The sequence below is a fragment of the Leuresthes tenuis genome, unplaced genomic scaffold, assembly GCF_036924035.1.
Source record: "Leuresthes tenuis unplaced genomic scaffold, fLeuTen1.0.hap1 SCAF_6, whole genome shotgun sequence".
Taxonomy (NCBI): Eukaryota; Metazoa; Chordata; class Actinopteri; order Atheriniformes; family Atherinopsidae; genus Leuresthes; species Leuresthes tenuis.
Window position 1 is genome coordinate 9624441 of NW_027325360.1, and position 27849 is coordinate 9652289.

Genomic DNA, 27849 nt, shown 5'->3' on the forward strand with positions numbered 1-27849 from the left:
ATACTAAATTTACAATTCAAAATGAGTTGATGGTTTCTTTTTCTTTTTGCAATTTTATTATTACTTGTAGGTACTAGGCAGATTAATTTGTTCACTTTATTTAGGAGAAAATAGGATATCCAACACCTTAAAAGTCACAGCAAAAATAAAATGCTGCTTTGTTAAATACTAAATCTGAGTGAGTGTTAAAAAATACTTGATATAAAATAAGATTTAAGTTCCACAGGGAAAAATGTCTCATTCGTTCACTGTGTAACGTGTACAGATCTAAATGTGCAAATAAACAGCATCATATCCGTTCATTTCTCACTTGCAGAATAAAATCTTCTGTACCAAGTCCTCTGTTTTGGCACATACACTGTCTTCTTACATGATTATCTTTGGCCAGTAGCACAGGGAATAACAATTTCATCACCGCTGAGTGAAAATGTGATCAGTGCTTCCTCTCCCAGGAGATGTAAACATGTAAACAACATTCATAAAGGCATCAAAAGTCTTTTAAAAAGTCTTCCCAAGTCTTCGTGTCGCTCATTCCTCCTTTAGCCACCTGATTTTGCTCAGGAGAACAAGGGGTACCACAAAAGAGGCTGATGTTATGAGATAACAGGTTTGAGCTCCTGCAATCCAATAAACTGTGAAGTAAACACAATGGTAGATATAAAAGAAGATGCAAACAGAGTTTGAGCATATCAGCTGAAACTTTTAGCAGCCATGATATTAAGTTCAACTCCACTCTAAAAAGCTGGAGGTGGTCATGATTTTATTATCACGACTTCCTCACCTGATGATGACACAACCGGTCCGAGTGCTCTGGCCAGGGAGCCCAAACTCCGCAGGATCCCCATAACAGTGCCTTTCTGACTGGCTGAACCTGGAGGAAGATCCACAGTCGATAATCAATGACACACATCAAACATACGAACATGTCACACATTACAGCAAAACCAAAACTGTGTCATCTGTGAGATATTAAAGGGAGGCTCACCGTGGTCTGAAACGACTGTTGACAGGCAGGGCACTACAAGTGCAGCCGCTGCAAAAACAGAGATGTGAACACAGAATATAAGTGAATACATCATTTTCATGTAGACACATTTCATGCTCCAGTAGTTTTTTCAAATTAAATTGTATCATATTTGTTCCTGCTTATGTTGCTTATAACTTTCAATCTAATTTCCATTTAGTGAAGATGTCTCCTGAGATACCAATAATAAGTTAGTAAATGAAATGGACTTGGGAGGTTTAAAAATATATATATTTAAAATTGTGACGCAGCCAAACTCTCTCATTACTGTTTCATTGTTTATTCATTTCCATCATGATTCCATTATGTTCCACTATCTTCCAGATTCAAATAAGAAGTCTTTTGAAAGCCTCTAAGTAGAGACCTTTTCTTAATTTTCTTTATATCAGAATTTTGTCATTTATCATATTTGCAGGACTTGCTTGTTTTATCTTCTGTGCAGTAGCAACGGCGCCCTCTGTAGTCATAAGTGGTAATTACATCATTCAAATGACTGTATAACGACCAGATTATAAAAGCAAAACACTAAATGAGTAATGCAAACATCATCGGTTGATAGAGTTCATGTTTTTATAACTCATAGATACAAGCTTCTTTATCACGAGTATTTGTTCTCTTGCCATGAACATATAGTATAATACAAAAGCTTGTTTTTTCATATTTTTCTTCAGAGCAGCTTAACATTCTTGTAAAATAGTCTTGAGCAACATTTCTCCAGATATTCTGAAGGTCTTTCAGGATTATTCTTTAGACATTTAATACTTTTAAACACAATTTCAGTCCAGTCTCCATACAGAACCATTTTAGAGCAATGTTTTGTTTTTGTTTGTATAGCCACTTGACTCTAACCTATGAATCATCAAAGTATAAACAGGGACCGAACTGAAGAGATGAACCACTGTTGTATCTAAACGTAGCAAGAAACTTAGCAAAGAACCAATTTCAAATTGTATCAATGCAGACACAGCATTTGTTCCATTTTGTTGCATTCACAGTGAAGAATGCCAAAGATAACACCGTTTATCTCAGCATGGTGTGCAGTCTGTCCTTGAAATTCTTTTGAGAAAACTGGAGGACAACAGACAAAGGTGAAGGTCTAAAAAGCTACAGCAGATATGGTCCCCATGTGAAGGGTGGCTGTCAAGAAGCCATTCTTAAGGAAGGGAAACAGGGAGAGAAGGCTGAGCTATGCCAAATGACACAAGAAGTGGACTGAAAATCAGTGGCAACAGATCTTATGGAGGCATGAGCCCAAACCTCGACATTACTGAAGCAGTGTGGGATCATGTTGACAGAGAACGGAACAAAAGGCAGCCAACATCCAAAGAAGAGCTTTGGGATGTCCTTCAAGAAGCCTGAAGAACTATTCCTGAAGACTACTTAAAGAAATGACAGAAAGCTTGTTTAAGAGGGTTCAGGCTGTGATGAAGAACAAAGATGCTCAGACCATTTCAAGCCTTATTTACAGCTTTTCCATCATCTTTGCTCATGTTTCAAAATCACTGTACCTACATCCCATTTTCCTGGCGATCTAAAAAAAATAAGGGGTAGCACGGTGTGTCACAGCCGGTGTGGACAAAAAACAAAACCTGGCTATGGCTGTTTCTATGAATAAACATGAGGCAAAAACCTGACGTGACAAACCATGGACAGAAATGACGGTGCATCAATGTCAGTGAGGATTTTGCAATGAACCTGAGGGAACCTGGAAACACTGTATATAATACTGTGGTGAGATGATTGGGGATGGTGTGCAGCTGTGAACAAACACAGGTGACATGGATTAACCTAATGACGTGGCAAGAGTGACTGGGGAAAACGTAGCAAAAACTAATGACTAAACAGAAACCTGAAAACAAAACTATAATCAAGACATGACAGTCAAAAACACAAAACATGACATGACAGTGTGAGTGTCTTCTCTTCTGTCACTTATAATTCCTGAAGTTTAGACACTGTATATCAAATACTTTTTAATGTATTCACACATTGTGGGATACAAAAAAGGATTGTACAAACATTAAAAGCAAAGTTGACTCACCATATGCGTATAATGCCAGACCAATGTAAAGCATTGCTATATTCCATGATAACCCAATGAGGATAAATGCTGGGATCAATGTTAAGATTGCCTAAAAAGAATAAAGAAACGTTTCAGTGAAGTTGATGTTTCTACACTGGTTCATCTTATCCCACTTGCACCAGAAACATAATTGCGGAATATAAGTTTTTTTTATTCATATCGACAGATGGTGCTTTTACCATACGAACAGCCCTGATATGTTTCCCAGGTTTGATTCTTCGAGCATAACCCCCCTGGATTAAAGCCATGATAACACCAATGAAGAAAAACATCTTTCCTTGCTGCATGCTGTTGAGAGAGAGAGAAAAAAATCTAATGTTGCAGTCCAAGTTTTCTTACACTGACTGATAAAGTACTTTGCTTTATCTTTAAGTCCATACCTTGTAAACTGGAAGCGCTGGTGAGTCAGAAAACTCAGAGTAAACTCTAGACCGGAGAACAGGAAGAGGTAGCAGAAATAAACCAGGCCCAACACTCGGAGCTTCTGCATTTCTGTAAAAACACAGCCCCACTTATTATCAGTGTGCTAAAGTCCACTCGTGTTTTATAAATGGGTAAGTAGGGTGTAAGCTTCTGACTTGCATGGTAATCCAGTACTCACTTTCTTTTGAAGGTGGGTCTTTTGTCCTGGTAACAGCTGTAAAATGAAACAAAGACAGCGGGTTGAGGAGGTCACGGGAATCCGTACACCCGGAAGATGAAGCCTGGAACAAAGCAAGATGTTCTCAATCTCTCTGACTGAACATTGATAATGCCAGATATAAAGGTTTTGCAGTCACTTGATGTTCTAAGTGTTCCCTCTTAAACTTTTTATCAAATCCACCACAGAAATTAAGTAATGTGTGCATGTTTTTTCTTGTGTTATCCTTTAGATAAAAAAAAAACATTTTGAAGACCTACAAGCATTTTACTTGTAGAACGCTTCTAACAATGTATTTCACTACAGGGCAGGCCAGTTAACACGTGCTCCTCTGCCTGAGTAGGGAGTATTGTTTGGATCATGTTTGAGTGGGTGTGAAACAGCCAAAGAGAGCTGTGTTTATGGGTTTTATGTAAACTTGAAAAAAAGACAGCGTGACTTGCGTGACATCTTCTTCATTAACACATTCTGTGTTATTGTCCACTTTGCTCCCGAGCTTGTTAGCTTAGCATAGATACTGGAAGCAGTTACAAACAATCTGGCTTCTCTGTAGTTGCATGGGGTTGCATGCATTGTTAGCCAACACCAGCAACTTCCTGGAAAATTGTCTTTACTATAAGAGTCCAAGAAGTTATTGGGTAAGAAATGACCCACCATTGACACCACAGTTATGCTACATTTAGCATGGGTTACAGTTAGAGGTTTAGATAGAGCTGGGCTAACTGTTTCTCCTGGTTTTCAGTCTAAATGTTGAGCTAATATTCTACTGGCTTTCACAGTATCATTATTGTTCTTATGAGCCAATTTTGTGATATGGAGTACTTTTCTTTATAATATTTATGATATAACACATTTTGCTCTTCTATTCTAATTCATGTTAATTCCATGAAACAGTTGTGGGGTGCTATTTCTTCCTGTATTTCTAAACATTTCTTGTTAAACAGAAGTTAAAGAGGCTTTTCCCCTCCCAAAAATGCCCACTTTGCTTTGATTGGTCAGCCTCAGCAACCACCACGTGAATTCAGCTTTGCTGAAATTTGACGTTCGAGAAGCACTGGATTGAATACAGATGGACAGTACGAAAACATTTAACCATCAGTTTTATTTTCATGAGGACTTTAAATCTCCTGCCACTGTATGTTTGTGTTTGTTGCACAAGGAGTGCTTCCACAAACTTACCTTTATGTCCGTTAATGTCTCTGGGAGCATAAGCCAAATAAAGAGCAGATCGGCAGCACTGAAGACAAAGGCCAGCAAAGCTGGAATTTGGTAGAAAACATTTTCTGTTGTTCTGGAGCTGATGGCGAAGAAGGCACCCATCAAAGGTCCAACAGTGAACCCCAAAGAGAAGGCAACACCGATCATTGCCTAGTTAAAATGAAATTGCATAGATTATATTCTTTGCCTCCTATTTGGAAGACATTTAGCGAAACGCGTGACAAAGGCACAAACTGGATAACTTGTGTTAAAAAATGGGAAGTTCTCAGCTGCAGTAATCCCAAAAGACCCCATGATCTTTACGACTACACATCTAATCGCTTTTAGGGTGTTTTAAGGTATTCAGCTTCAAAAATACAAAAAGACTATGCTTACCATTCCTCTGTTCCGGGCTTTTGGACAAGGCAAGTCAGCTATGATGGCAGTGCAGAGGCTGACGTTGCCCTTACAAATGCCCCCAATTACCCGAAACAAAAGAAACATGCTGAAGCTCCGGGAAACAGCCCAGACCGCATAGGAAGACATCACCCCTAACTGAAACAGAAGGAACCCAATTAGACCTGAATAATTGCAAGCAGCACAAGTGGAATATGACAAGGAAACAACTTCATGATTAACAGGAAATATTTTCATCATTATAAGGTTCATCTTTTTATCAAATGTGAACAAATACTGAGGTCTATATTGTAAACTTGTACTGACTGTGGTAAGAATAAGCAGGGGTCGTCTGCCATGACGGTCTGATAGAGCCCCTGTTAAAGGGGATGACAGGAACTGCAGCAAAGAAAAAAGCGATCCAATCAGACCTGAAAGGCAAGTTACAGAGCATTAAACCCAGAATTATCCCTGCTTCTCCTCAAGGTTCATGAAGTCTCCATGCAAATCCAACATACCTCCAAACAGAACAGTGTTGTATTTCTTTTCCATAGGAATTCCAAGAACTTCCCTGAACCAGTCCACAACAGTCTGCAAGGACTGATATGTGCCATCCTGTCCAAGAGGGAAAGAAACATGAAAATAAAAACGTGACACAGAGTCGTTTGCTACTCCAGTAAGAAGGCCAGTTCAGCATGAGTCAGCATGAGAACTCCCCCCACCAACTAATCTAATTACAGATGAGCTGGTTGTGAGGAGATTTTTCTCACAAAACTCCCTTTGTTCAAGGAACATCACAGTCTAAACACTGCCTGTTCAGGGACTCCCACTGAACTGAAAAATGGTTAAATTCTTTTTTGGGAACAAACTACAGGTAGGTTACATTTTGACATCCATATGTCAGAACCGGTCAAAGTGACTTGATTAATCTATTCAATCGCTTCATAAAAAACCCTTTCTCTATGAGTTTATCCTAATTTTAACTCTCTCTATGGTGTTTTCTTTTATTATTATTTTATTATTAATGAAGAACTACATTTCTTTAAAAACAATATGTTTATCATATGATGCACTTGTCCTTATTGTGTCTTTATCTGTCTGTGGTATAATACATTTCAACAATCTACCAACCCCTGTTTGTGCATAGTGGTCCAAAATGGAAGGCAGCAGAGGTAGAATCAGAGTAAATCCAAGCAGGTCCAAAAGCAGGATGAAAAACACAATGCCAATGACCCTGGATGAGAAGGAGCCTCCATCATCTGAAGAATTTTTCACAGCTGACATTCCTCCAGCTGAATATAGTGCACAGAGTACGTGTGAGAAAATCAGCAAAACCATAAAAATAATGAAATGACTCATTGTATTGAAAACAAGTAAAGCCTTTGACAAACAGCACAGTTACAGGTCTGTATTCATGGAAATCATATATTTATATTCAAAAGATAAATATTGATTAATAACATATTTTATGCTTTTAATTACATGGAATTACAGTATCTGCAACTGAACTTTTCCTATTATTTAGTAGTACCTTTTATAGTTATTTCCAGTTAGCCTAAATGTTGGTTACTTTCGAGAAAATGATAGCGAAAAGTATATACATAAAGTCCTGAACAAACAAAGCTCAACATGTGCATTTAAACATGATTAATCTAACTGGGCTAACAGCCTGGGCTTGTTGGCATCTTGTTTCTGCTGCTGAAAATGCAGTAATGGAAGACAGATTCAGATAAGTAAAATTACTGTCGTGACAATGGAGAAATGCCAAATTGTAACAAAATCCTGCATTCAAAACAGTATCTGAATAAACGCACGGGAGCGTTAGCTACAAAAATTACCTTTGACCGCTTTATACACAGTAACCTTTTTTTAATTTTTTTTTATCTACAGCTCTATTCCAAAAACATCTCAAGACATATATATCATTATGTTTACTTTATATATACCCGTTTAATACTTTGGTCTTACTACCTTAATACATTCTTATAACATGAACATCAACTTGGGAACTTTTTCAAAATAATAGCTTATCTATTTTCTTCTATTTTTAACTGTTACTTTTAACCTTTTTTATAATCTACCGTTACTTACTAACTATTCTATGGATTGTTATTATTTGGATGATTTCATATTGCCTTCATTCATCGTTTTCTAGTGTGTCTCACCTGTTAAGCTCCTGTAAAGCACAAAGTGCCATGTAAATAAAGTTTCATTGATCCCACATGTTTAAAAAGACACTCAAGAGTTTTTTTGTGGGCTCATCTGGATATTATAACCAAGAAGCAAGTATAATATTATGAACATCAATACATGTATATACTCAAAGCAAGGTAAAAATATGCGGTGTGGAAAGTTCCCTCTCTTCTAATAAACGTAAACAGATAAATGTTTCTAAAAGTATGCATACACATGTCGGAAAATGTATTACTAATGACAAACTTTCCATTTACCTCCTTACAGTAAGTTATCAGGAAAGAGGCAGAGAAAATGTGGTAATCAAGGAAGAAGGAAACAACTCCTGTACATGCCCAAAGCCAGCCCTCCCTGTCTGCATGGACTCCTCATTCCTGTGCAGTCACCATGACATTTGCAAATATTTAGTAAATCTAACATCTGCAATTATAATAAATCACATTTTCTAAAACAGAAATCCTTTCACTGAGTTAATTATCGATCAGGCTAGACTGACAAAAATGTATAAGCATCACCTCGTCCTCCTCTTTTCAGAATTTTCGACCAAGCAAACAGAATCACGATCAGCGGCTTTACTTACAGTACTTGGGCAGAGGGGTGAAGTCGTAGCAGCAGATCACACACAGAGGACTCGATCACTTCTACCTTCTCCGCCTCATATGTCCATTATAATGAGTCCACACCAGGAAGCGGTGTCCTCTTACATTTGGACGACAACAGCGTGTCGTAATCAAATCACACTTGAGGCCGCTGCTTTCAGGGAGTCTCATCAGCTCGTAATTTTGTGTTTCACATTCGACAGGCTCGTCATAGGCAAAATTTTTAGTTTCAGATTCACGGTTATCATTCTGAAAATCTTTTCCGATGTCCATCTCCATTGCCTCCGTTGGGAGACTCATAATAAATCTGCTAAAAGCAAAGTCGAACAAACAAAAATGGCGCGTTTTAACTTGACACTGTACTGGCTGACATTAACCACACTGAACAACGTATTGATATGACCATCAATTAAACTTTTTAGCTTGTTAAAATATTACGCCTTCATTAAAGTAGACCGCTAATTTGGCCAACCGAGCACTAGAATTACACCTAGAATAACAATGAGACAAGTTAACACTGATACTAATAAATATTTGATCTCTAAGCCATAGATACGTGTTAATCTTTTGAGTCTCTGAACACGAACCGTGCCCACTTTATTTGGTCAGTTTGTGTAAACTCTGAGAATACTTTTTTTGTTTACCTCACCAACACCGTTTTATTTCAAGCTTTAATTTTGTAATCCCATAATGATCTACTTGTATTTTGTCTATAATTATTTGTTTAAAGTTAGAATAACGCTTAACCACATCATGTCACGCCTGCTACTTAGCTCTCCAAAAAATAAACTTATACTGCCCGTCAAGCCTACAGTATCAACAGCAACAGCAAAAATACATATGAATAATGTTGTTGCAGTGCAGTAAACTCCATTGAAAATCAAAGAAATCATAAAACAATTTTATTACGGCATTAGTACCAAAGTAAATACTGATACCTTCCATGAAAAAAAAAAAACTGTAACGTAAACATTGCATGAAGTTCGAACATCCAACAACAATTGAAGGTAGCACAGGAGTATAACACCATCCGACACTGAAGTTAAACAGATTAAGTTTTTTATGCAACAATAGTTCACAGAAAATTGACTTTTGGAAGTTTTACAACTTTCAAAAGAATGCATGGATGAAAAAAACCTATTTGCATAACAGTTAACTCTAAAAAAAAATCTAAATAGGATCTTACTTACAACGGGTTACGTATGATACACCCTTTATTTATTGATTTCATCAAATTAAATTCTATGTAAGGCAGCAAATATTTAGAAAAGGTTTAAAATTGACAAAACATGAAACGTTTATTTGCAACAAACTGGTAAGAAAGACAGTGAACAGTTCATCAAAATAAAACAGCTTCTCACACAACTTAGTGGAAGCCGCCCTAATCATCCACAACGTGAAGAAAAAAATGTTACATTCCGTGACGCATGACGTGGTGCTTCAGTACAGACGAGTCCACAAAGTTTCGACCACAAAACTCACAGGCAATCTTTTTCTCCGCACGTGGGACTTCAGCAGCTCCGTCCGTGGCTGTGAAAACACCTGGAAAACGAGCAAAATTAGCATCAAAAGGAAAGGAATCAAACAGATTAGAGGACATAAGGAAGAGCTGAAATGATTAAACCCTTAATTCTTAAGATAACATCTTTATAGTTTTTCAAGCAAATGCTATAACAGGTTGTTCTGTTTTTCTTTAACTCAGTAGTCTTTCACATATGAGCTCTTGTTTCAATTTGTATATTCAGAGCTGTCATCCCTTCATATTTTTTCATTATTATTCTATATTTGTGTGAAATGCCGATTTATAGCTTTAATACATTTATTCTTTAGCTGAAGAAGTGGTGATGGCGACAGTAACAAGTAGCTTCGTAGCACGTCCGTCAGTTTGTCTCAAACCGCTCACACATATCACCATCCACTTAATCTCAGTAAACATTCTTCAATGTTTGGATGCGCATAATGAGTGATAACTTGGTCAGTGAACACAACTGTGAACAAATCCTACTGGTTTTCTGACTTCCACCTGGAACGCTGTCAGCTTGGTTTTGATGTCAACACCAATTCTGACTTCCAAAGCAAATGGAAAGCAGCAAAATAATTTATCCTTACCTTCTTTCCCATGGAGAGTAACCTGATCCTTGCGTGGGGCCCTGTCGTTCTCTACGATTGGCTCATCGTCTCCGTCCTGCTTCCGCTCTCGATGATCAATCTCCCCTTTCACCTTGCAAATTTCGACGCTGTTCAGTTCCTCCCCGAGAAGTTCATTCTCAAGTGTTGGCATTTTAGCACAAGGCTCTGGCGTCCCTTCACAGTTTGCTTTTTCCTGTGTATAGTTAGTGAATGAGACCCCCGAATTTTCCTTGTGACTTAACATAAGTTGCACATTTTGTGGAAAAGTCAGTAAATGCCTTTCAAATGTGAAATGCCCTTGAGCCTTAGTGTTGTTTGCCTGTGCGTTATTCATCTTTGCTAAGGCTGAAGTAGAGTTTGTGTCAGTTTGATTTTTGGGCTTTTGGTCATAAGTGATGCTGCCATCTTTATCTAATGATTGCTTATCACTTAGACTTTCAGCATTGTGAGCCTTAGGGTTCTGCTCCATTTGAGGTGCCCTCTCCTGATCTGCCCCTTTGTGCATTTGCTGCACGCTGCCACCCTCGTCCAACAATAACTTATGCTGCTTTATGTCAGTTTCTTTGCTTTTGTCAGTGTTCAGAGTTTTATAACGAAGAGTCTTCTGATGTAGCATGTGGGTCTGTGTGTTTTTAGACATTTTGAAATGTGTTGTTAAGCTCCCCTTCACTGCCTTATTTTTGTGTTCGTGTCCAAATTTGTCTTGGTTCTCATTTGTCTGCTCCTTCTCCTTTGCACCGGTGCAGTTCTCATTTAAGATATGTGCAATATCACCTTTGCCAATTACCTTTCGTTCTCTTGCAGGTTCAGGCAAAGCTTCGATCCCTGCCTGCATTTGTGGGTCTAGCTCATGCCCCTTATGGCCAGTACCGTTTGATTTTGCTTTGTCATTCTGAATGTCTAAAGATGCGCTCTCAGCAGGGCTTTCCTCACTCTCATCCTGCTCTTTCTTCTCCTCTTCTGGTATGACGTGGGCAGTCGTTTCCTCTCTGATGTCACTCTCTGCCAGGTTCTTAACTTGAACGTCATCACTATCCATGACATATTCCTCGGTTTCTACATCTTCTCCGCCATTGTTGTGTTCATCATCTTCTTCAGAAATATCAGTTCTTGCTTCTAGCTGATTGAGGCACACCTGACCCACAAGCTCATGATTCCTCAAAACCTGCACAAAAATAAAAAAAACGAATAGTAAATATTGCATTCATACTACAAGAGATCATTTCCACTGTAGGAAATATTAACATGGGCTCAGGAAGCATTGAGCTGAACCTGTAATGTCCACTTTCCAATGGTCTAAGAACGACTGGGGATTCATTTACATTGTTGAATTCAAAGGCAAGTACCCCACAGTGCAACAAGTTACTGCAGATATGACATGACAAACAGCATCGGACGGATACTATGTCAGGTTATCAGAGTAAAAAACCTAAAAAAACCTAATTTTTGGTCTCCCATCTGGTCGAAAGAGTAAAAGCAACATACTGCCAATGTCCAATTGTCACCACTCTGGCATAACGATGGGAGTCTGAACCACAGTAACCTTTTTCTGACTGAAAAGACACAGTCCTCTTTATTTCCAAAGAGGATAACTGATAACCTGGAGGAATTCAGGGTTGTACAAAAGGCTTTCAAGAAAAGAAAAAAAAATTCTCACCTGATGCTTATCACTCAGGTGTGCTTCCAAGTCGCACAGCCGAGTGCAGTCGAAGTAGCACAGTCGGCACTTATAAGGTTTTATGTCTTCATGCTTCATCATGTGCGAATTCAGGTTTTCAGCACTTCCGCTCGTAAAAGTGCATCTGTGACAGCGAAAGACAATGCCTTGTAGGTAGCGTGACAGTTTTGGCCGACGGACCTGCACTGGCACAAGACGCTCCTCTAAAAGTCAAGAGAAAGAAACAGAGTCAGCAAAGGATGACAGACAGGAACGTCCAATAAGGGTGGGACACCGGATCCTGTCGAGCGTCTGACGCACCACGATGTAAGACGATGTGATCTATCATGTTGTTCTTGTTCTTGGTTTGATAAAGACAAAAGGGGCAGCGGAGGTCCTTCTGGTGAGTGGGTTCAGACTGGCAGGTGAAGTGGCCTGTCTCCATGTGCATCTCCAGGGTTCTCCTATTGAAGGCAGATGTGAGTGGAAATTGTTTTATTATAATCAAACATGATCCCAACTGCTGGGCTAACATCACAGGTATAAACTTGTGCACGTTTATGTCCACACGTCAGTTCACAACGAGCTACAATAACACACTGTTCAATAGGTTATCATTGACTAACAAATTTACTTGGAAATTATGTTAAACTTTCTTTCCATAATGAAATTCAACGCTTACTACCCAACTTCAAAATACCCTGCCATTCTCTATATAACATATTAACTTGTAGTAAAGGGGTGCCCTCAAAAATCCAAAGAATGAGGGAGAAGAATCGTTCGTTGGAATGTGCTCTGTGGCTGCAACTTACTGTAGACCAGTGAAAAAGCTGCAGTCTTTACACCTGAGGATCTTCTTTCCATGGCGGTTCAGGTAGTGCCGCCGGATGCTTGACAGGTGTTCGCTGGTGAAATTGCAGATCTCACAGTGAAGCAGGCTGCTTTTAGAGGAAGTTGATTCTGGCACATTCTCGCAAGATTTGGCGTTACTCTGTGACATCAAGCTGTAGTGATTCAACTGCCGCTGCACATCGGGGGGCTCCGAATACAGCGATTCTGTGAGGAGTGCCACAAGCTGTTAGTATGGCCACTAAGTGCAATGTTAACAGATGACAGTGTATTTTAAGACAGAACACAAGAGGAGAGACTTGCCCTCACTGTCTTCAGGTTCTTCATCAAGCTCAGGCAAAGAATTGATCTTCTCTGATGCATCTGAAGGCTTGCTGTCGACCCTGTGAGCGATTTCACCTTCGAAGTTGGCCATAGCATCGTCCTTCTGGATGACATCTGTTCATTCAGCAGCAGAATGAACATGGACGATAAGAGGGGAAACACTGTCACATGAAATCTCTCAAAACGGCCTTTGTGTTTTCTGCGAGATGCTCAGCATCTCAGATCTGGGCAAATCTCCTTTCTGTGCTGCGGTAACGTTCTCTGCCTCCGTGTTAAAGTTAGTCTACGAGGCGCACAAACTCTTGCAGCTGGTTGCAAACAATTTATGTCAAGACGGCATTAGCTAGAGTTTCGCAAAGGCCGATGAGCGGTGCTCCAATACATGTAAAATCCTATCGTATTGGGGCTCGGTATCGCTTCAATTCCAATTCAAAATATTGACAATAAATCTGATCGATCGCGACTCGATTCAAAAGGGATTCAAATAAATCAGTTTCGGTACAAATATGGCTTGGCTGTAGGTGAGGTTTTTTATAAAAGTAATTTGAATAAATAAATAAATCAAATTAATTTTTTGGAAACATACATTATCAAATATTTTTGCTTTGGTTTAGTCGAGCTTCCCCCTTCCCCACAGACCCTGCAGGTTGCTCAATGCGCAACGGGATTCCTGATGCTTACAATGCCAAAAAAAACGCTTCAATGTATTTCATGAACGATGTTTTCTTTTTCTTAAACCCAGCTCTGACGTGCACGACTGCAGGCAAGCACATCTTGCATGTTAGCCTGGGTCTCTCTCTGCAAGACATAATGTCCAACAGCCCAAACAGACGAGTTTGTGTTCACACCAACTGGAAGGGTGCAGAGGAATGTTATGCAGCACATGGTTTCCCGTGTTTTTTCTGTTTTATGGGGCATAAAAACGACTGGTTACACAGGATGGTGTGATGGAAACTTTCAGTGTTTTTGAAAGGTGTCTATTAAGCCGTGATACTCCTGAAAGCAGAATCTGACCAAAGTCACACAGATAATAACTTCAACATTTATAGGTCTCATCTGCAGAGAGGATCTATGGAGGCTGAGCTGAAGCACAGCAGACAAAGAAGGGAAAGGATGTGCAAGTTTGAAATTTCAAGCCAAGAGTCCGAGCTCTGCTTTAAAATCCCGATGGGGCATTGTAGATTTACTGACAACTCAATAAAATCTTACGCACAGTCTTACGCACAGTCAAAGCAAAAACATTCCGTAGATTGCACTCACATATCTAATCTAAAAAAAAAAAACGGATTTCTGACCTTGATGGTTTTTGAGAAAGTGACACCTCCAAAATCCCATGAGAGTCGTCCGATAAGAGCAGCAGCCACAAAGGAAAGGCTTCCGAGTCCCAGGTTTGTGAAGGACATACTTGTTGATGCTGGTGAGAAAATGGAGGGAAAAATATTAAGGAAGACACAATTTTAGTAAGTCGAATGTGGAAATTTAAGACAAACAAATTAGTATAATTTCCACGGAATTACCAAAGCTGTGATAACGGGCACTATAGCTAAAAACAAACTTCTTTTGATATCTTCTTTAAGTCACACATCTCAATAGATTGTACTGGAGAGGACAAAGTAGGAACCAACTGTATAAAATCTTTAAATGCTAACTGCCTCGCCTGTTAATTGGGGTTACAGTTAGGATGTCTTACTTGTGCTTCAACCCTGACATGGGCTGATTGTTAAATTTCTTGATGGCTGCCAGGGCTGCATGGCTTCGCTCATGTGAACGCAGACCCGTCAGTGACATAAATGTCCTCGGACACAGTTTACAAGCATGGCCGTCGTCTTTAACTTCCACATCTGGTTCAATATCGTAGGCTTTTGAAGGTGACGACCGAGGACTTGACGGCAAAGCGACGGTCTCCACTGACGTCACATTCCACTGGGCGAGCTCCTCCAGGCTTTCAAACGTGGGCACTTCATCTTGCTTCTTGATCTGAAAAATTAAACGAGGGTAAGAACGCCAACTGCTGCTCGTTTTGTAGCTCACAAAGATTAAAAGTATGTGTAAATGACCACTTACCTGGAAGCATTTGGGCTCTGATTTACTGTCATGCGATGCCTTTTCCTCTGCCATCTTCATCATGCTTGATTTGTGGCGATCCAGGTGATGGTACAGCATTCTAGTTCCATTTAACCGTGTTGAACAGTGTATGCACTTGAAAACTCCTGTTCTACTACTCTTCTTCGCCCCAAGTGAAATCACTGTGAAGTCTGACTTGCAATCCAAGCGATGAAAGGTATTATAATGGCCAATCAGCGACTGAGAAGAGTCAAACATTAAATCTGGACACTGCTTACATTTCACATTTCCAATTTTCTCATAACCAGCACACTGGGCCAGGTAGCTGCGTTTACGCATGTTGTACTTCTCCATCAGCTTGTATGCAGCAACTCCGTCCAATCTGTGAGTTGATTTGTAATGGCAACGCAGGGATTTTCGATGGAGCACTGTGTAGGAACAGATTTGGCACTTGTACAAAATCTTCTTTTTCTCTGCGGACGCCGAGTTTGACTGACCCATCTCAGCAGTACACAAACTGGGCTCTGCTTCTGTGAGGATTACTTCTGCCGTTTCGTTTTTTGAGGACGCAGCCTCCAATACTGAACTTTTAACAAGTTGTTTTGTCTCCACTGTTGGAAGGTCAGAAACTGCCCTCTTGCTATGTTCACTTCGAGAGTGGACCGCCTGTTTCATCAATGACGCGTAAATTTGTGGACATCTTTTGCACATGTACCCTCTTTCATTGGAACCTCTCCCCCGTGAGCATCCGACAAAGTTGGCAACGCGTATTTCAACTGTTTCAAGTTCATCCGCTCTTATCACAAGGGCTGGATGCTTCATCTGGCAGTGAGTGAGCGTTCCATGATGGCGAGCATTCACATACGGACAGCGTGGACACTTGTATGTTAGTACTTTGCGGTCTTCTGTTGAGTCACCGATTTCTTGTTGACCTGATGGATTCCTATGTGTCGGCTTTTTGGGAACCATGTATACTGCCACATAGTATTTCAAATATGCGCCTTTTCCATGTCTCTTAGCATAATGGCGTCCCAGACGCCTTTTACTGAACAACAGTTGGGAACACACGACGCACTTGTAAATGCAATCCTTTGGGATAACATCCTTGTGCTGAATGTACATGTGCTGCATGAGTGCAAATTTTGTGTTGCAACTGTAAGAACAGTGCTGGCACTTCACTGCAGCATGAACCTTCTTGCTTAAAAAGGAAGCCTTAGATACAGATCCGTGAATGCTGTGGGCTTTCATTAGCTGTAATCTACAAACAGCTGATTGTTTCAGAGCTGAAGGGGGCCTGCTCAGCTCTGTGCTTGGCATATTCTTGTTATGGTCCCTCTGGCAGTGCACTTTCAGTTTATCCACCGTTGCACAGATGTGTGAGCAAATCTTGCACATGTATCCACTAAACCTCAAAATGTCACCAGCCATGATTTTGTTCTGATATTCCAGTTGCGTAATCTCCACGTAAAGACCGTCTGCCCTGGGACTGAAGGTGGCATGTTTCATTCGGCAATGAGTGAGAACTCCCTGATAACTGGTATTGACGTAGGTGCAATAAGGACACTTAAAGATGTGCACACGAGTCTGGATTTGCACTTGTCGTTTTCGCTCCTCTTCCACATCTACAAGCTCAAGGTGCCTCATTCCGCGGTGAACAGAGAGACCATGCTTGGTGTTAAAAGTTGCAGGGCAGGAAGGGCACTTTAATATTGTGCAATCTGACGTTGTTTCATCAATATCGTCAAGAGGCACTTGAAAAGATTCAAATAAGCCAGGCATTTTGTCAAGGTCTTCCACCTGGCTTTTTGCACTTGCTCTCTTGTCACTCAGGACATCAGAGCAATCTTCTTCCACAGATCCAGGATGAACAGTATGGTCACTTTCGGTTTGTCCTGATCTTTGCGTTGCCAAACTACCATCAACCTGAGGAGCGGACTTTAGTTTAGCTCTCTTCCTTTTACGAGGCACTGCGTCTGGGCCGACGTATAACCGAGTACTTACATACTCAAGGCTTGATTTTTTCCCAGGGTGTTGCTCCTGGAAGTGCTTAAAGACCACTGCTGCTTTTTCATGGCTGAACACACACCATTGACAGTGATACCCTGATTGTATCAACCCCTGTCGAAAAAACATCCGTAAAACATCCGTAACTGAACGTTTTGACCGGTGCATTTTCCACAAATGTCTGTTCAAAAGAAATAAAAACGGAGCACTGTAATGACATTTATAGCACGGGAAGCTCATCTGCGTTTGTGAGACGCAAACGGACGTTGGAGCCGAACCTGAGGAAGACTCAGTGAGTTTCTTTGCTTTTTCATTTCTTTTCTCTGATTTCTCCAGTGGGTCCTGGTTGACATCTTGGTTCATAACTGTCTTTAGGGGCGACTTCTGCTCCTGTTTGTGAACCAGAGAGGTGTATTGACGGATATGAGAGGCCTTACCACCAAATCCATGATGTCTTTTGGAGTAATGACGCATCACCATGGTGATAGTGCTTTGTCTATAGTTGCACAAGTGGCAGAAAAACATTTTTTCTTCACCTTCATTAATAAGAGGAAGAGGTAGATGAGAAAAGGACCTGGAACCCTTTGCATGAGATTTAGACTTTTTTATCTGATCGAGGACAATGGCTGTGTAGTCAAGAACGCACTCCTGGTTGGACTTAATGGATCTGTGCACGCTGGCTTGATGATTAATCACACCTTGGACAGATGGATTTGCAAAGTTGCACATCTGGCAGTAAAACAGTTTTTCTGCATGTGCGTAAGGGTTAATTCCTGTCAGAGAGAGATCTGCAGCATCGCACTCAATTTCTGTGTCACTACACAATTCAACGTGCTCACTATAGTCAGAATGACTTTGACGCTTACGTTTTTCATGTACGTCAGCGCTGTATAATTTGATTTCGTTCGCGGTTATCGTGCCAATCTTGGAATGCTTCGCACAGTGATGGCCAACAACACTTTTGACGGTCGTGCTCGTGTAATTGCAGCACCGGCAATAAAACATTTCATTTGGCAGTTCCCTTTGAGGTGTTCTTGGCATCCTCTTCTTTGGGCTTTGATCTTCTGCAGATTCCACTTTCTTTTTTCTGGGATACTCCTCCGGTACCTGCTTAGGCACAGAAAATGAAACCTTTTTTTGTTGAGACAGCTCGGTGTCGTCTTTAGCTTTTTTTGAGGACTCTTTTTCAGGTGTCATGTTAGATGTTGGACATGACGTGACATGAGCCAACTGTTTGATTTTGTCTATCGTCACTGCTTCATCTGGGTGTTTCTTTTGGTAGTGAACGTGCATAACTACAGCTGACTTATGCATAAACTCACAGTTGTTGCATTTGTGCAAAGCCACTTCTGGTCCTTTGGAGGTGAGATCTCCAGGTGAGGGTGGATTTTTGGCTTCCTTATAAGGTGTGCCGGCTCTCTCAGGGGAAATCTCTCCAGATCTCTCTGGCCTGGTCACCTTCTCACATTTTTTTAGCTGTAATGATTCCCTCTGGCATTCAGTCACAGAATACTGACAGAACAACAAAGCATTGTCCCTTCTATGTGCTGAATGCCTCTCCTTGTAATGCCGTCTCAAGTCCTTCAACTCCTTGGTGGTGAATGGACATTCAAAGCATTTAAAAGCCAAGTTGAGCTCCCTTGATTTCATCTTGAATACATCTGGAGCCTCCGGATGCTTTTCCGTATAATGCCACTTGAGGTCAACTGCACTTAAAAACTCAACAGGACATTCCAGGCAGCGAAACGTTGCACTCTGATCTTTCCAGTCGTGAATGTAGACAGCATTATATCTGATGTAAGGATGGTAATTTTGATAATGAGAGGCCACATGTCTGAAACTCAGATTGCTGTAATCACAGTGCTTACAGTAATAAACTCTAAAGGTTTGTTGGTCTCCATTAACAGGATTAACCTGCCTTTCCTCTTCATCCTCACTAACTTCAAATGAAAACTCTGGGCTGGTTGAAGGTTGTTTACTGAAGCCGTCTCTCTCTGTAACCTGTGTCAGGTCAATTTTAGATTTTGCCTTTTTAGCAGGAGGGCCTTCTGAACCTTCATTTTTCGTCCTCTTACTAATGTAATTTTTAGCTGCTTCTTTGCCAAGTTCTTTAGGCTTTGGTGTTAGGTCAGCAACCAAAAGGCGGTCATTTTGAAAGAACAAATCTGCACTTCGATCAGCGATGTCAATGCCAGACTTTGCAGTGACTTCAAACGCATCACTCCTGTTGGGGCTGCAGCTTGAGGAAGTTTCATTCAAAATCAGGGTCCTTTCAGTGTCATCTACAAACTTTGCATGGGGCTCCTCAATCGATGTAGATGCTGCTGCTGCAAAGTACTTGATGTTGGTTTGCGATGGCCTCTTGTACGTTTTCAGATCCTTTAGGTTAAATGTACATTCAGTTTCTGGGGTAGGCATAACAGAAAGGACTGAGGGCATCTCCTCTGCTTCCACAGCTTCATTGTCTCGATTTGTTGCAAAGATGGTTATTTTGGTGTCCGGGTTTTCAGAGATTAATAAAGTGCCAATGAGGTTGCTATTTTCAGTTTTCTCACACTCGTGTTTGCTAAAAACCTCCTGACTACACGTGTTAAAATCACAGTGCTGACATTTCCAATGTTTTCCCGAAGTCCTACTGCTGTTACCAGAATTGGCTTTGTTGGACTCGGCGTATTTCAAGCCAGCCCCTCTGAGAGCAGCATCTACATCCAAGCCATGCACCTTGCTGAGATGCTCAAAGAGGTACACTTTGGATTTAAAAATCAGTGTACATTTGTTACAATCAAAGGATTTGACAAGGGATTCTTGAGAGACTGATTGATGGCTGACTTTGTTGTGTCCCGTGGCAGAAAACTGTCTTGGATCTAATGCATGAGAAAAATACATTGTAATGAAAAATAGTCGGCAAAGCAAATCAAATATGGGATAAGTAGCTATCAGTAATTTACATACCACTTTGCATCTTTCACTCCTTATTCTGTTGCCGAGCATAAAGACACAGCTCTGACATTCCTAGAAGATTGAAGGCACAGTTTATTATGCATACAGCTTCAGCAAATCTTTGGTAACCTTTTAAACTACTCCACCAATGTCAGACTCAACAAGGAAGTAATGCTTTCCTCGTTTATCATGGAAAAAAAATAAAGTGTCAGCAGAGGAAACTGTTCCAACATTTTGATTTAACTTTGAGCCTCGCACGTTCAACGGGAAGGAGGCGAAAACATCTCTAAAGTGAATAAACCGTTAAAGCCTCTTCAAACATAATAAAGTGGACAGATATTAGAAGTTTGGACACTCGCTGCACAGAAATGATGTACTCACGCATGAACAAAAAACTCAGGGTGCGTGTTAAGAGGCAGTGTTTTGAATCGCTGCTGGTGATAACATGGGCAGTCCACACGTTTCCGCCATTTTTCCTTCGACTAAAACATCCCCAAAACCCCCTCCCGCGCCCGCTATTGCACGTCTTCTTCTTCGGGGGATTAACCGCACTTGGCATTAACGTTGTTTCTACACTGCCACCCACAGTGGTTTGTATTCTCTCTCAGTGTAGTGATTTAGAATTTTTTTTTCTACCCAAAACCAATCGCCTTTATCAAATTAAATAGATTTTTTATTCTTATGAACACTGTATGCACTTTCTGATATACTTTTACGCTCTCACGTACGTGAGTCTTTTTGCTAAAGCGTGCCAACATCACATTTTTATATGTGCATTTCTTGAATGACACCTATGCAACCGTCGTGTCCTCATGGTCTTATACATTGTAAACGCCCGTGGATATTTTCATGTTGTCTGCTCTAAATGTTTAACTAGAAATAGCTTCAGCATAAATATATTACCTGGCTGCAGACAAGATGGCAGACCGTGAGAAAGGAGGGGGGTCGGGGATAACTGAGGGGCCCCGAGTCAAGAATGTTATAGGAGGGTGGCATACCAGTTTAATGTCTAAACACTAGCAGTGGCAGGAAATTACGGTAATGTCCGAGTGGTATTTGGCTTTTCGTCAAAGCTTAACGTTACCCAGGCACCCAGTTTTTTTAAATCATTTTATTTGTTATGGTTTTTTATTTTATCATATATATATATATATATCAAATTCAGAATCTTCATGCTTAGCTAAATATGAATTGCAAATGTGTTTCACGAAAGACAGCTGGCTCCTTTATTGATTTTTTTTTTATTTGCTATCACAGTTGTTTCTAAATGTGCAGTAACCAGCTTTATAATGCAGCTTTATAATTCTTCCAGACGGTTTGAATGTGTCATTGAACTATATGTGAAACTATTTTGATTGGTTCCGCTTGCAGAAGTTGTTTCCTCCGGAGCATAAATACTGGACGGACTATAACAGCTTGAAGGCTCCATTGTATCGTTATGACACACTTTTTTCTTTCCTTCAAGTTTTAAAAAAAAAATAATAATAATTTGAGCCGTAGTAAAAGTAAATGCTCGTGTGAGATAAAAGAGACGCTATGCTCTGCGCCAAGCTGACCAGATGGTTAACTCTGACCGCCTTGAAGAGTGGTCGCTGTGTAACCTGTCATCCCTGCATGTCTACCCTGTCAAGCTGCTTCATTCAAAACGAAACAACGACGAATATAAATAGCTCCCACTTAGAGTCCAGTGTGTTGAGAAGACGGTTTTACAGCCAGACCCGTAACCCTAACCATTCTGTAAGAATACGAGTAGCACAGTATAATGGAAGAAGGTCTTTCAGTCTGTCAGCTGCTGCTATTGTGAACTCAGCACCAGTTCAAATCCAACCATACCTCCGACTGATGAGGCTTGATAAACCTATTGGTTTGTACTTTCATTCTTAATCGAAGTCGTATCTTTCCATCTAAGGAACTTTACGGAAATATGAAAACGCATGCTGTGTAGTTTGAATGTTTAGTTTTTAAGGGCCAGAACTGGTGTTTGTCTTTTACTTCCATTAAACAGATGTTTCAAAGACTCTGTAAGTTTTAAACCTTAAATAATTAGGGTGTTGTTACAAAACAACCACTCTGGCTGTATTTTTTGTTTGGAATGAATAGAAGGCCTTTTTAGAAATTGCTGGATAAAGTTATCACGCCTTCTGTTTTTCTTTGAACGTTTATCCTTTGTTGAATTTTCTTGTATTTGTTTCACAGGGACATGGCTGCTGTACCTGCCGTGCACGTGGAGCATTGCCCTAGCTGCAGAGCCTGGATACCTTCCAGATTTGGGGATGCTTGCTCTGTTTGGTACAGGTGCTCTGCTGATGAGGGGGGCCGGCTGCACCATTAATGACATGTGGGATAAAGACTTTGACAAACAGGTATATGAGACCAACAGGCAGCTGTCTACAAAAAAGAAAAAAGGGGGAAATTACATATTTTGTTGAGTTTTGGATTAGTTAATTGTTACATTTGATGTCAACACTTTGTAGTTTTATCTTTATCTGGTGGTATCAGAGCTCGTATGCACTTTTGAGTAAGTTTTGGGCTGTTTAGATGATTACACTTACTACAAGATCTTTCCCAGTCATGCAAATTTAAGTCTTAAATACAGTGTTTATGTCGTCATAATAACTGCAAATTTGTAACATCATTACTCAATCGCAGTCAAAAATACTTGACTATTTGCTGCGTAACAGCAAAAAAAAATACACTCTCATTTTATATTTTCAATGCTGTTTCATTGGAAGTGTTGATTTATTTATTTATTTTTTTGCACAGGTGGCCAGGACAGCCTCTCGACCCATTGCATCAGGGGAGGTATCCCGAATGCAGGCGCTTGTTTTCCTTGGAGGGCAGCTCTCTCTTGCGCTTGGAGTTCTTTTGTGTCTCAACTACTACAGGTAATCGCAAGATGTGTGTGTACTCTGAGGTTCTGTGTTCCATTAAGCTTTTATTTCAGTTTACTTGCATAAAAAAACACGATCGAGATTTAATTTCTGAACTGCAAATTTGCCTTGGACATCAGTGTCTGCAGTATAAAAATCGCTGCTGGAACACGACAAATCATATATTCATAAAGTCCACACGCCCCTCTTAAAGTTGGCGCACTTTGCGCCATATAAACCAATGATCTGTGACCAACAAGAACTAAAGGACAGCAACACCATCGTCATATTTTTGGGCTGTAGGGTGTCTGCTCTGAGGAACATTGCAGGCCTGATGGGAGAGGCTGTACTTGAAGTGAACTTTGTGTCTCAGATTGTGTAAATATGATTTGTTGAAAAATACCCTTAAGATTGTGTTGGCTGACTCACACAATATTTATGGATTTCTGTGTAAGTCAGTTGATCTTAGCTTTTTACTGTACTGTCAAATTGCCAAACCAAACTGTGATTCTTTAGCATAAGAGCCTTTCCTTTACTGCATTACCTTACTGCAAAGCTGCATTACCTCCCGTCTCGCATGGAAAGTTTTGAGTCCTCTGAGGAAGTGCACCCTCCGGACCCTCCCACAGTAGTCCAGCACAGCCATTACAGCAGACCGTAATAATCAAGTGTTTATGCCTGACAGAAACTACTGGGTCTCCGTGTGGATAACACTGCCATTTCTAAGACTTTTCTTTACCCCAAAACCTGTAGATGAGATACTTACATTGTGTTCATACCCCCCTCCCCCCGACAGCATTGCTCTGGGTGCGTCCTCATTAGCTCTTGTCATCACTTACCCGCTGATGAAGAGGATCACTTATTGGCCGCAGCTTGCGTTGGGTATGTGCTGTTTGTAATGAATCTGTTGTGTTCTGCATCTGAAGTTCACCTTTCTCCCATCAACACAGTTAATGTTGGTCTTACTTCTCTCTGTTCCTTTTCTTTTTTAGGTCTTACTTTCAACTGGGGCGCTTTGCTCGGCTGGTCTGCTATAAAGGGCTCTTGTGATTGGTCTGTGTGCCTCCCGCTGTATTTCTCGGGAGTGATGTGGACGCTGATATATGACACAATATATGCTCATCAGGTGGAGTAGTTGTCTCTGTTCTGTTTCATATGAGTATTGTAAGGCCGTCTTGCCCTAAAGGATGCTGTCTGTTATTATTTAAAATCTTGGGTCACATTAGCCATCACTCAACTCATCTTTGTTTACCCAGAACCAGACGTGTAACTCAGGGTAAGTGTAACAGAGCAAAGAGTAAAAACTATAAAGGCACAAATGTAGAATGAGTTCCTCAATGAGTGAAAAGCAAAATGACATTAAAATGCAGTGGATTAAAGCAGCAATGGAGCAGCAGGATGGAAAAAAAAGTGATCCTTAGTCCAAGTGGTTAATATGTACATTTAAAGTCAGCTTTACTATGTCGTAATCTGAAATGTATCGATATAAAACAGTTTTGAAAGCACTTAATTTACACCGGACACTGGGTAAACTTGCAAAACTAAACTATATGTAGCACACTAAGTTGACTTTTGTTTATTGAAGTCTTTTTTTAAGACAGATATGCACCCGATATGAGCTGTAGGTTGATATCACAGGCTTCAAGATGCAAACCATCCCTTTAACTTCTAATGATTATAGTCCACAGGTTGTATTTTTCAGCTTTTGTCATTTTCTGTAACTGTGAGAGTAGACATAAGATTAATAAAAGTCTGGTGGTTGTATCTTAACTGCCTCATCTTTTTCTAAAAATCAGGATAAAGAGGACGACATAAAGGTAGGAGTCAAATCCACCGCACTCAAGTTCCAGGAGCAAACCAAACCTTGGCTGAGTGGTTTCACAGTGGCCATGATGTCAGGACTGGTCGTAGCTGGGGTCAACGCTGGACAGACTCTCCCTTACTACGCTGCACTGACCACTGTGGCCATTCACCTGGCACACCAGGTGAGGAGCGTGGCATTGTATTTTGTAACCAGCATGCTCGCTGCCAAATATCTCACCAGTTCAGTAATTTGAAAACATGGGTTTTCCATAACTTTTTTTTAACTTTTTCCTACTTTCTTAGATTTACAAAGTGGACATCAACAAAGCAGAGGACTGCTGGAGGGAATTTATCTCAAACAGAAACCTTGGACTCTTGTTATTTTTAGGCATTGTTGCCGGTAATTTGTGGAAAGAATCGAGGGAGACTTCACTGCAAAATGAAGACTCCTTCAGATAAGGGAGACAGCCAGTGCACAGCAAATGGAATTTAATATATTTATTGGTTTTCTTTGGTCCTAAAATGTTATGTTTTAATTGAATTGATTTTTTTTACCAACAGAGGGCAGTATAAATCCACTGCTATCTGATGAATGTTTCCCTCCTCTGGCCTTATTGCATTGTTTTGGCCCAGAATTAATTTGAAAAAACTATCTGGGTCTTTCGTCACGAGTCACTGGTTTACTTTGGCTCTCTGTCTTTTTATACTGGAAGAGAAATGAACATCCATCATGCTTGAGTTTCGTGTGCCAGAAAACGCTGTTGGTGGTGTTTCAGAGAGGCTTGGTAAAAGTGGGTATGCTCTGCAGAATAGCAGCTAAAAGCTGCCATCCAGATGATTACTCAGTTCATAATGACTATAGATTGTCTACAGATTTATAATATCCATAGATTTGAAGTATCATTAAAAGAAATCAGTTTAACACATGAATGTGTTGTCTTTTCATCTACTAATGTCAATTAAATACAGGTTTTCCAATGATTCACAAACCACAGTGTTATGTTTTTATTTACACTCAACTTGTTCAGAAACTAAACCATCACTTAAAGCAATTCCTGTCCAGAAAAACTCAAATTTTAGAAAATTATTTATTATTTTTTTTCCCAGAAATCCAGGTATGTTACCAAAAGAACAGCAGAGAAATAACATTTCGTTAGCACACTAAAGACAAGTAGTCGACGTAATCCTATTTGGTGTTACTGGTAACCAAGCTTTGTTTGATTACAACTTTTCTCTGATCAATTCTTGCAGCACTACTTGACTTTTAGTAAAATAAAGAGCAGAATTAGATTAACGAGAGGAAACACACCAATAACTGTTGAAGACAAAAGTCTCAAACCAGTCATATTTCTCAGCTCCACTGTTATAACAATGCAAGTAACAATCATTTGGGTGTTTATCCAGCTTAGAAAAGTGTAGAGTTTCCTCCATGTTGGTTTGGATTTTGAGCACACGTACCTGTGTGTATGATAGTCCGCTTTCACTGTTCCTGCCCAGGTTAAAAACCCCACAAAGTGACCTAGGTGTAAACCATGCCACCACAGTGAAAAACTAAAGGACATGAACAACAGGAAATGTTTGCACCTTTTATAAACCAGTCTACGCAGCCATAAGGCCGTCGTTTTATTCCATCGACGGGTGAATTCTGAAATACGGCTCGAAGCCTCTGTGCTCCAAAAATCTCCATCGGAGAGTCCCCTCCATTCTGCAGAGTCTCCTGATGAATTCTCCTGAAAGCCGAGCCCTGCTGCATTGTTGAGGCCTTCACTGATCTTCCAGTGAGAGTAATACTGTATCCTAAAAAGCAGCGCAAAGCACCAAATCCACAGGATGTCATCATGGGCGTTATGTTTCAGAAAACAGATAAGACAGCATCTAACCCACTCCAGCAGTAACACCTGAACCTGCTTTAGCAAGACCACACAGAGTGGACTGGGTGGAGGACTGAGGCTGATTTCCTCCATTAGGGAAACAAACCTGCTATAGGAACACAAAGGACTGCCCAGCAGAGTTGTGAAACTGAGGGTGTAGCTGAAGAGAGGGAGTAGCATCACACATGCCCTCCTTCTGGATGAAGCGTTCCATGGGAGTATAACGCTTTTCTCCTCAAGGTCCATGGACACTGAGGTGATTCTCTGAGTGAGCAGCATCAACGAGGACACAGCCAAGAACAATCTGAAAGTGCAAGAGCGCATTTTAGGTTTTAACGCAGAGTGTAGAGCACAAAGAAATCCGACCCATTAGGTTCAGAGTTTGTCCTTTAGCACGAATAAAGCATTCTCAAATCCAGGACCATTTCATAGCTTTTGTAGAGCTTTCAGTCTTATCATGAAAAACTTCTCACAGTTTAGACAACACAGAAGTACAGAGTCAGTCAAATCAAGTCTGCTGATGAAAAACACTGGTTGAGAGCTTCGGAACAGCTGCTGTAGAACTTCAGAGGGTGAGAGAAAAATATACTTTGTGCACTCAGGTAAATTTAAATTATTTTGTGTTTTAATCCAGGGAAGGGGAGGAGCTTGCAAGCTGTATTCATTTCAATGTTCAAGTTAAGTCCATCTTATTAAGGTGAACAAATGAATGCACTGTCTTGCACTGATGTGCAGTAACGGTTACACAGGATGATATGGGCTATCAGTCTATGGATCAGAATTTTATTCCCGCAACAGCACAGGTCACTAATGTCAATTTGATAGATTTTATCTAATGATGAAGCTCTGTCGCATGGAAAAATAAAGGATTTGCTCATTTTGTCAACCATAAGAAATCAATGGGCTTTTACACATATTCAATATCAAATAAGGATCGATGAGCGATCAATGAACGTATTCAAGATAAATACCTGATGTCGACAGGCTCACGCTGGTAGTATTCTTTGTACTGTATAAACAGATGCCAGAAGGTTTGCCACAACATCTGGATACTAAATGTCCATGCATGGATACAGCGGGGATCCAGGGAGCACACAAGTAGAATAAAGACAAAGCAGGAGGTGAACAGGAGCACGCAGTATCCGCCCATCGTGACAATCGCAAGGACACATCCCCCAATGGAAACAAACAGGTACATGGGGATA

The 27849-nt window shown here is 40.4% G+C and overlaps 4 protein-coding genes across 4 annotated transcripts; 1 reads left to right on the forward strand and 3 right to left on the reverse strand.

Moving 5' to 3' along the window:
- Window positions 1-52: 52 nt before the first annotated feature.
- On the reverse strand, window positions 53-8222 carry mfsd10 (major facilitator superfamily domain containing 10). The gene is made up of 14 exons (XM_072387497.1): window positions 8114-8222; window positions 7791-7907; window positions 6472-6632; window positions 5859-5955; window positions 5668-5771; window positions 5341-5499; window positions 4927-5115; window positions 3709-3811; window positions 3488-3599; window positions 3287-3395; window positions 3066-3156; window positions 986-1033; window positions 782-871; window positions 53-632 (listed from the first exon to the last, which is right to left on the reverse strand). Exons 3-14 carry the CDS (start codon window positions 6622-6624, stop codon window positions 529-531), a joined length of 1359 nt encoding a protein of 452 aa, XP_072243598.1. The 5' UTR covers window positions 6625-6632; window positions 7791-7907; window positions 8114-8222; the 3' UTR covers window positions 53-528.
- Window positions 8223-9055: 833 nt separating this feature from the next.
- Window positions 9056-20574, reverse strand: LOC140309577 (zinc finger protein 462-like). Its single transcript, XM_072387498.1, has 11 exons — window positions 20482-20574; window positions 20113-20172; window positions 15157-20024; window positions 14783-15069; window positions 14388-14506; window positions 13072-13206; window positions 12732-12975; window positions 12241-12383; window positions 11920-12143; window positions 10242-11427; window positions 9056-9674 (listed from the first exon to the last, which is right to left on the reverse strand). Exons 2-11 carry the CDS (start codon window positions 20120-20122, stop codon window positions 9544-9546), a joined length of 7347 nt encoding a protein of 2448 aa, XP_072243599.1. The 5' UTR covers window positions 20123-20172; window positions 20482-20574; the 3' UTR covers window positions 9056-9543.
- A 938-nt stretch (window positions 20575-21512) lies between these two features.
- Window positions 21513-25703, forward strand: coq2 (coenzyme Q2 4-hydroxybenzoate polyprenyltransferase). Its single transcript, XM_072387499.1, has 7 exons — window positions 21513-21964; window positions 22297-22463; window positions 22864-22985; window positions 23767-23852; window positions 23963-24096; window positions 24767-24955; window positions 25077-25703. The coding sequence occupies exons 1-7, from the start codon at window positions 21637-21639 to the stop codon at window positions 25230-25232; spliced, it is 1182 nt and encodes a 393-aa protein (XP_072243600.1). The 5' UTR covers window positions 21513-21636; the 3' UTR covers window positions 25233-25703.
- A 172-nt stretch (window positions 25704-25875) lies between these two features.
- On the reverse strand, window positions 25876-27842 carry mboat4 (membrane bound O-acyltransferase domain containing 4). Its single transcript, XM_072386853.1, has 2 exons — window positions 27616-27842; window positions 25876-26948 (listed from the first exon to the last, which is right to left on the reverse strand). The coding sequence occupies exons 1-2, from the start codon at window positions 27840-27842 to the stop codon at window positions 26027-26029; spliced, it is 1149 nt and encodes a 382-aa protein (XP_072242954.1). The 3' UTR covers window positions 25876-26026.
- Window positions 27843-27849: the final 7 nt, after the last annotated feature.

Bases quoted from the DNA above. Each gene is read 5' to 3' on its own strand.
- mboat4 (XM_072386853.1), bottom strand. From the start codon at position 27,842: ATGTACCTGTTTGTTTCCATTGGGGGATGTGTCCTTGCGATTGTCACG. The intron at 26,949-27,615 runs GTATTTATCTTG...TTGCACTTTCAG, and splicing joins CGTGAGCCTGTCGACATCAG to ATTGTTCTTGGCTGTGTCCT.
- mfsd10 (XM_072387497.1), bottom strand. From the start codon at position 6,624: ATGTCAGCTGTGAAAAATTCTTCAGATGATGGAGGCTCCTTCTCATCC. The intron at 5,500-5,667 runs GTCAGTACAAGT...CTTCTGTTTCAG, and splicing joins CCCTGCTTATTCTTACCACA to TTAGGGGTGATGTCTTCCTA. The intron at 1,034-3,065 runs GTGAGTCAACTT...CTGTTTTTGCAG, and splicing joins TCTGGCATTATACGCATATG to CGGCTGCACTTGTAGTGCCC.
- LOC140309577 (XM_072387498.1), bottom strand. The intron at 14,507-14,782 runs GTAAGACATCCT...TTTTCTCACCAG, and splicing joins ATGTCAGGGTTGAAGCACAA to CATCAACAAGTATGTCCTTC. The intron at 9,675-10,241 runs GTAAGGATAAAT...CTCGTTTTCCAG, and splicing joins TACTCTCCATGGGAAAGAAG to GTGTTTTCACAGCCACGGAC.
- coq2 (XM_072387499.1), top strand. From the start codon at position 21,637: ATGCTCTGCGCCAAGCTGACCAGATGGTTAACTCTGACCGCCTTGAAG. The intron at 21,965-22,296 runs GTTTGTACTTTC...TTTGTTTCACAG, and splicing joins GAGGCTTGATAAACCTATTG to GGACATGGCTGCTGTACCTG. The intron at 24,097-24,766 runs GTGGAGTAGTTG...TCTAAAAATCAG, and splicing joins ACACAATATATGCTCATCAG to GATAAAGAGGACGACATAAA.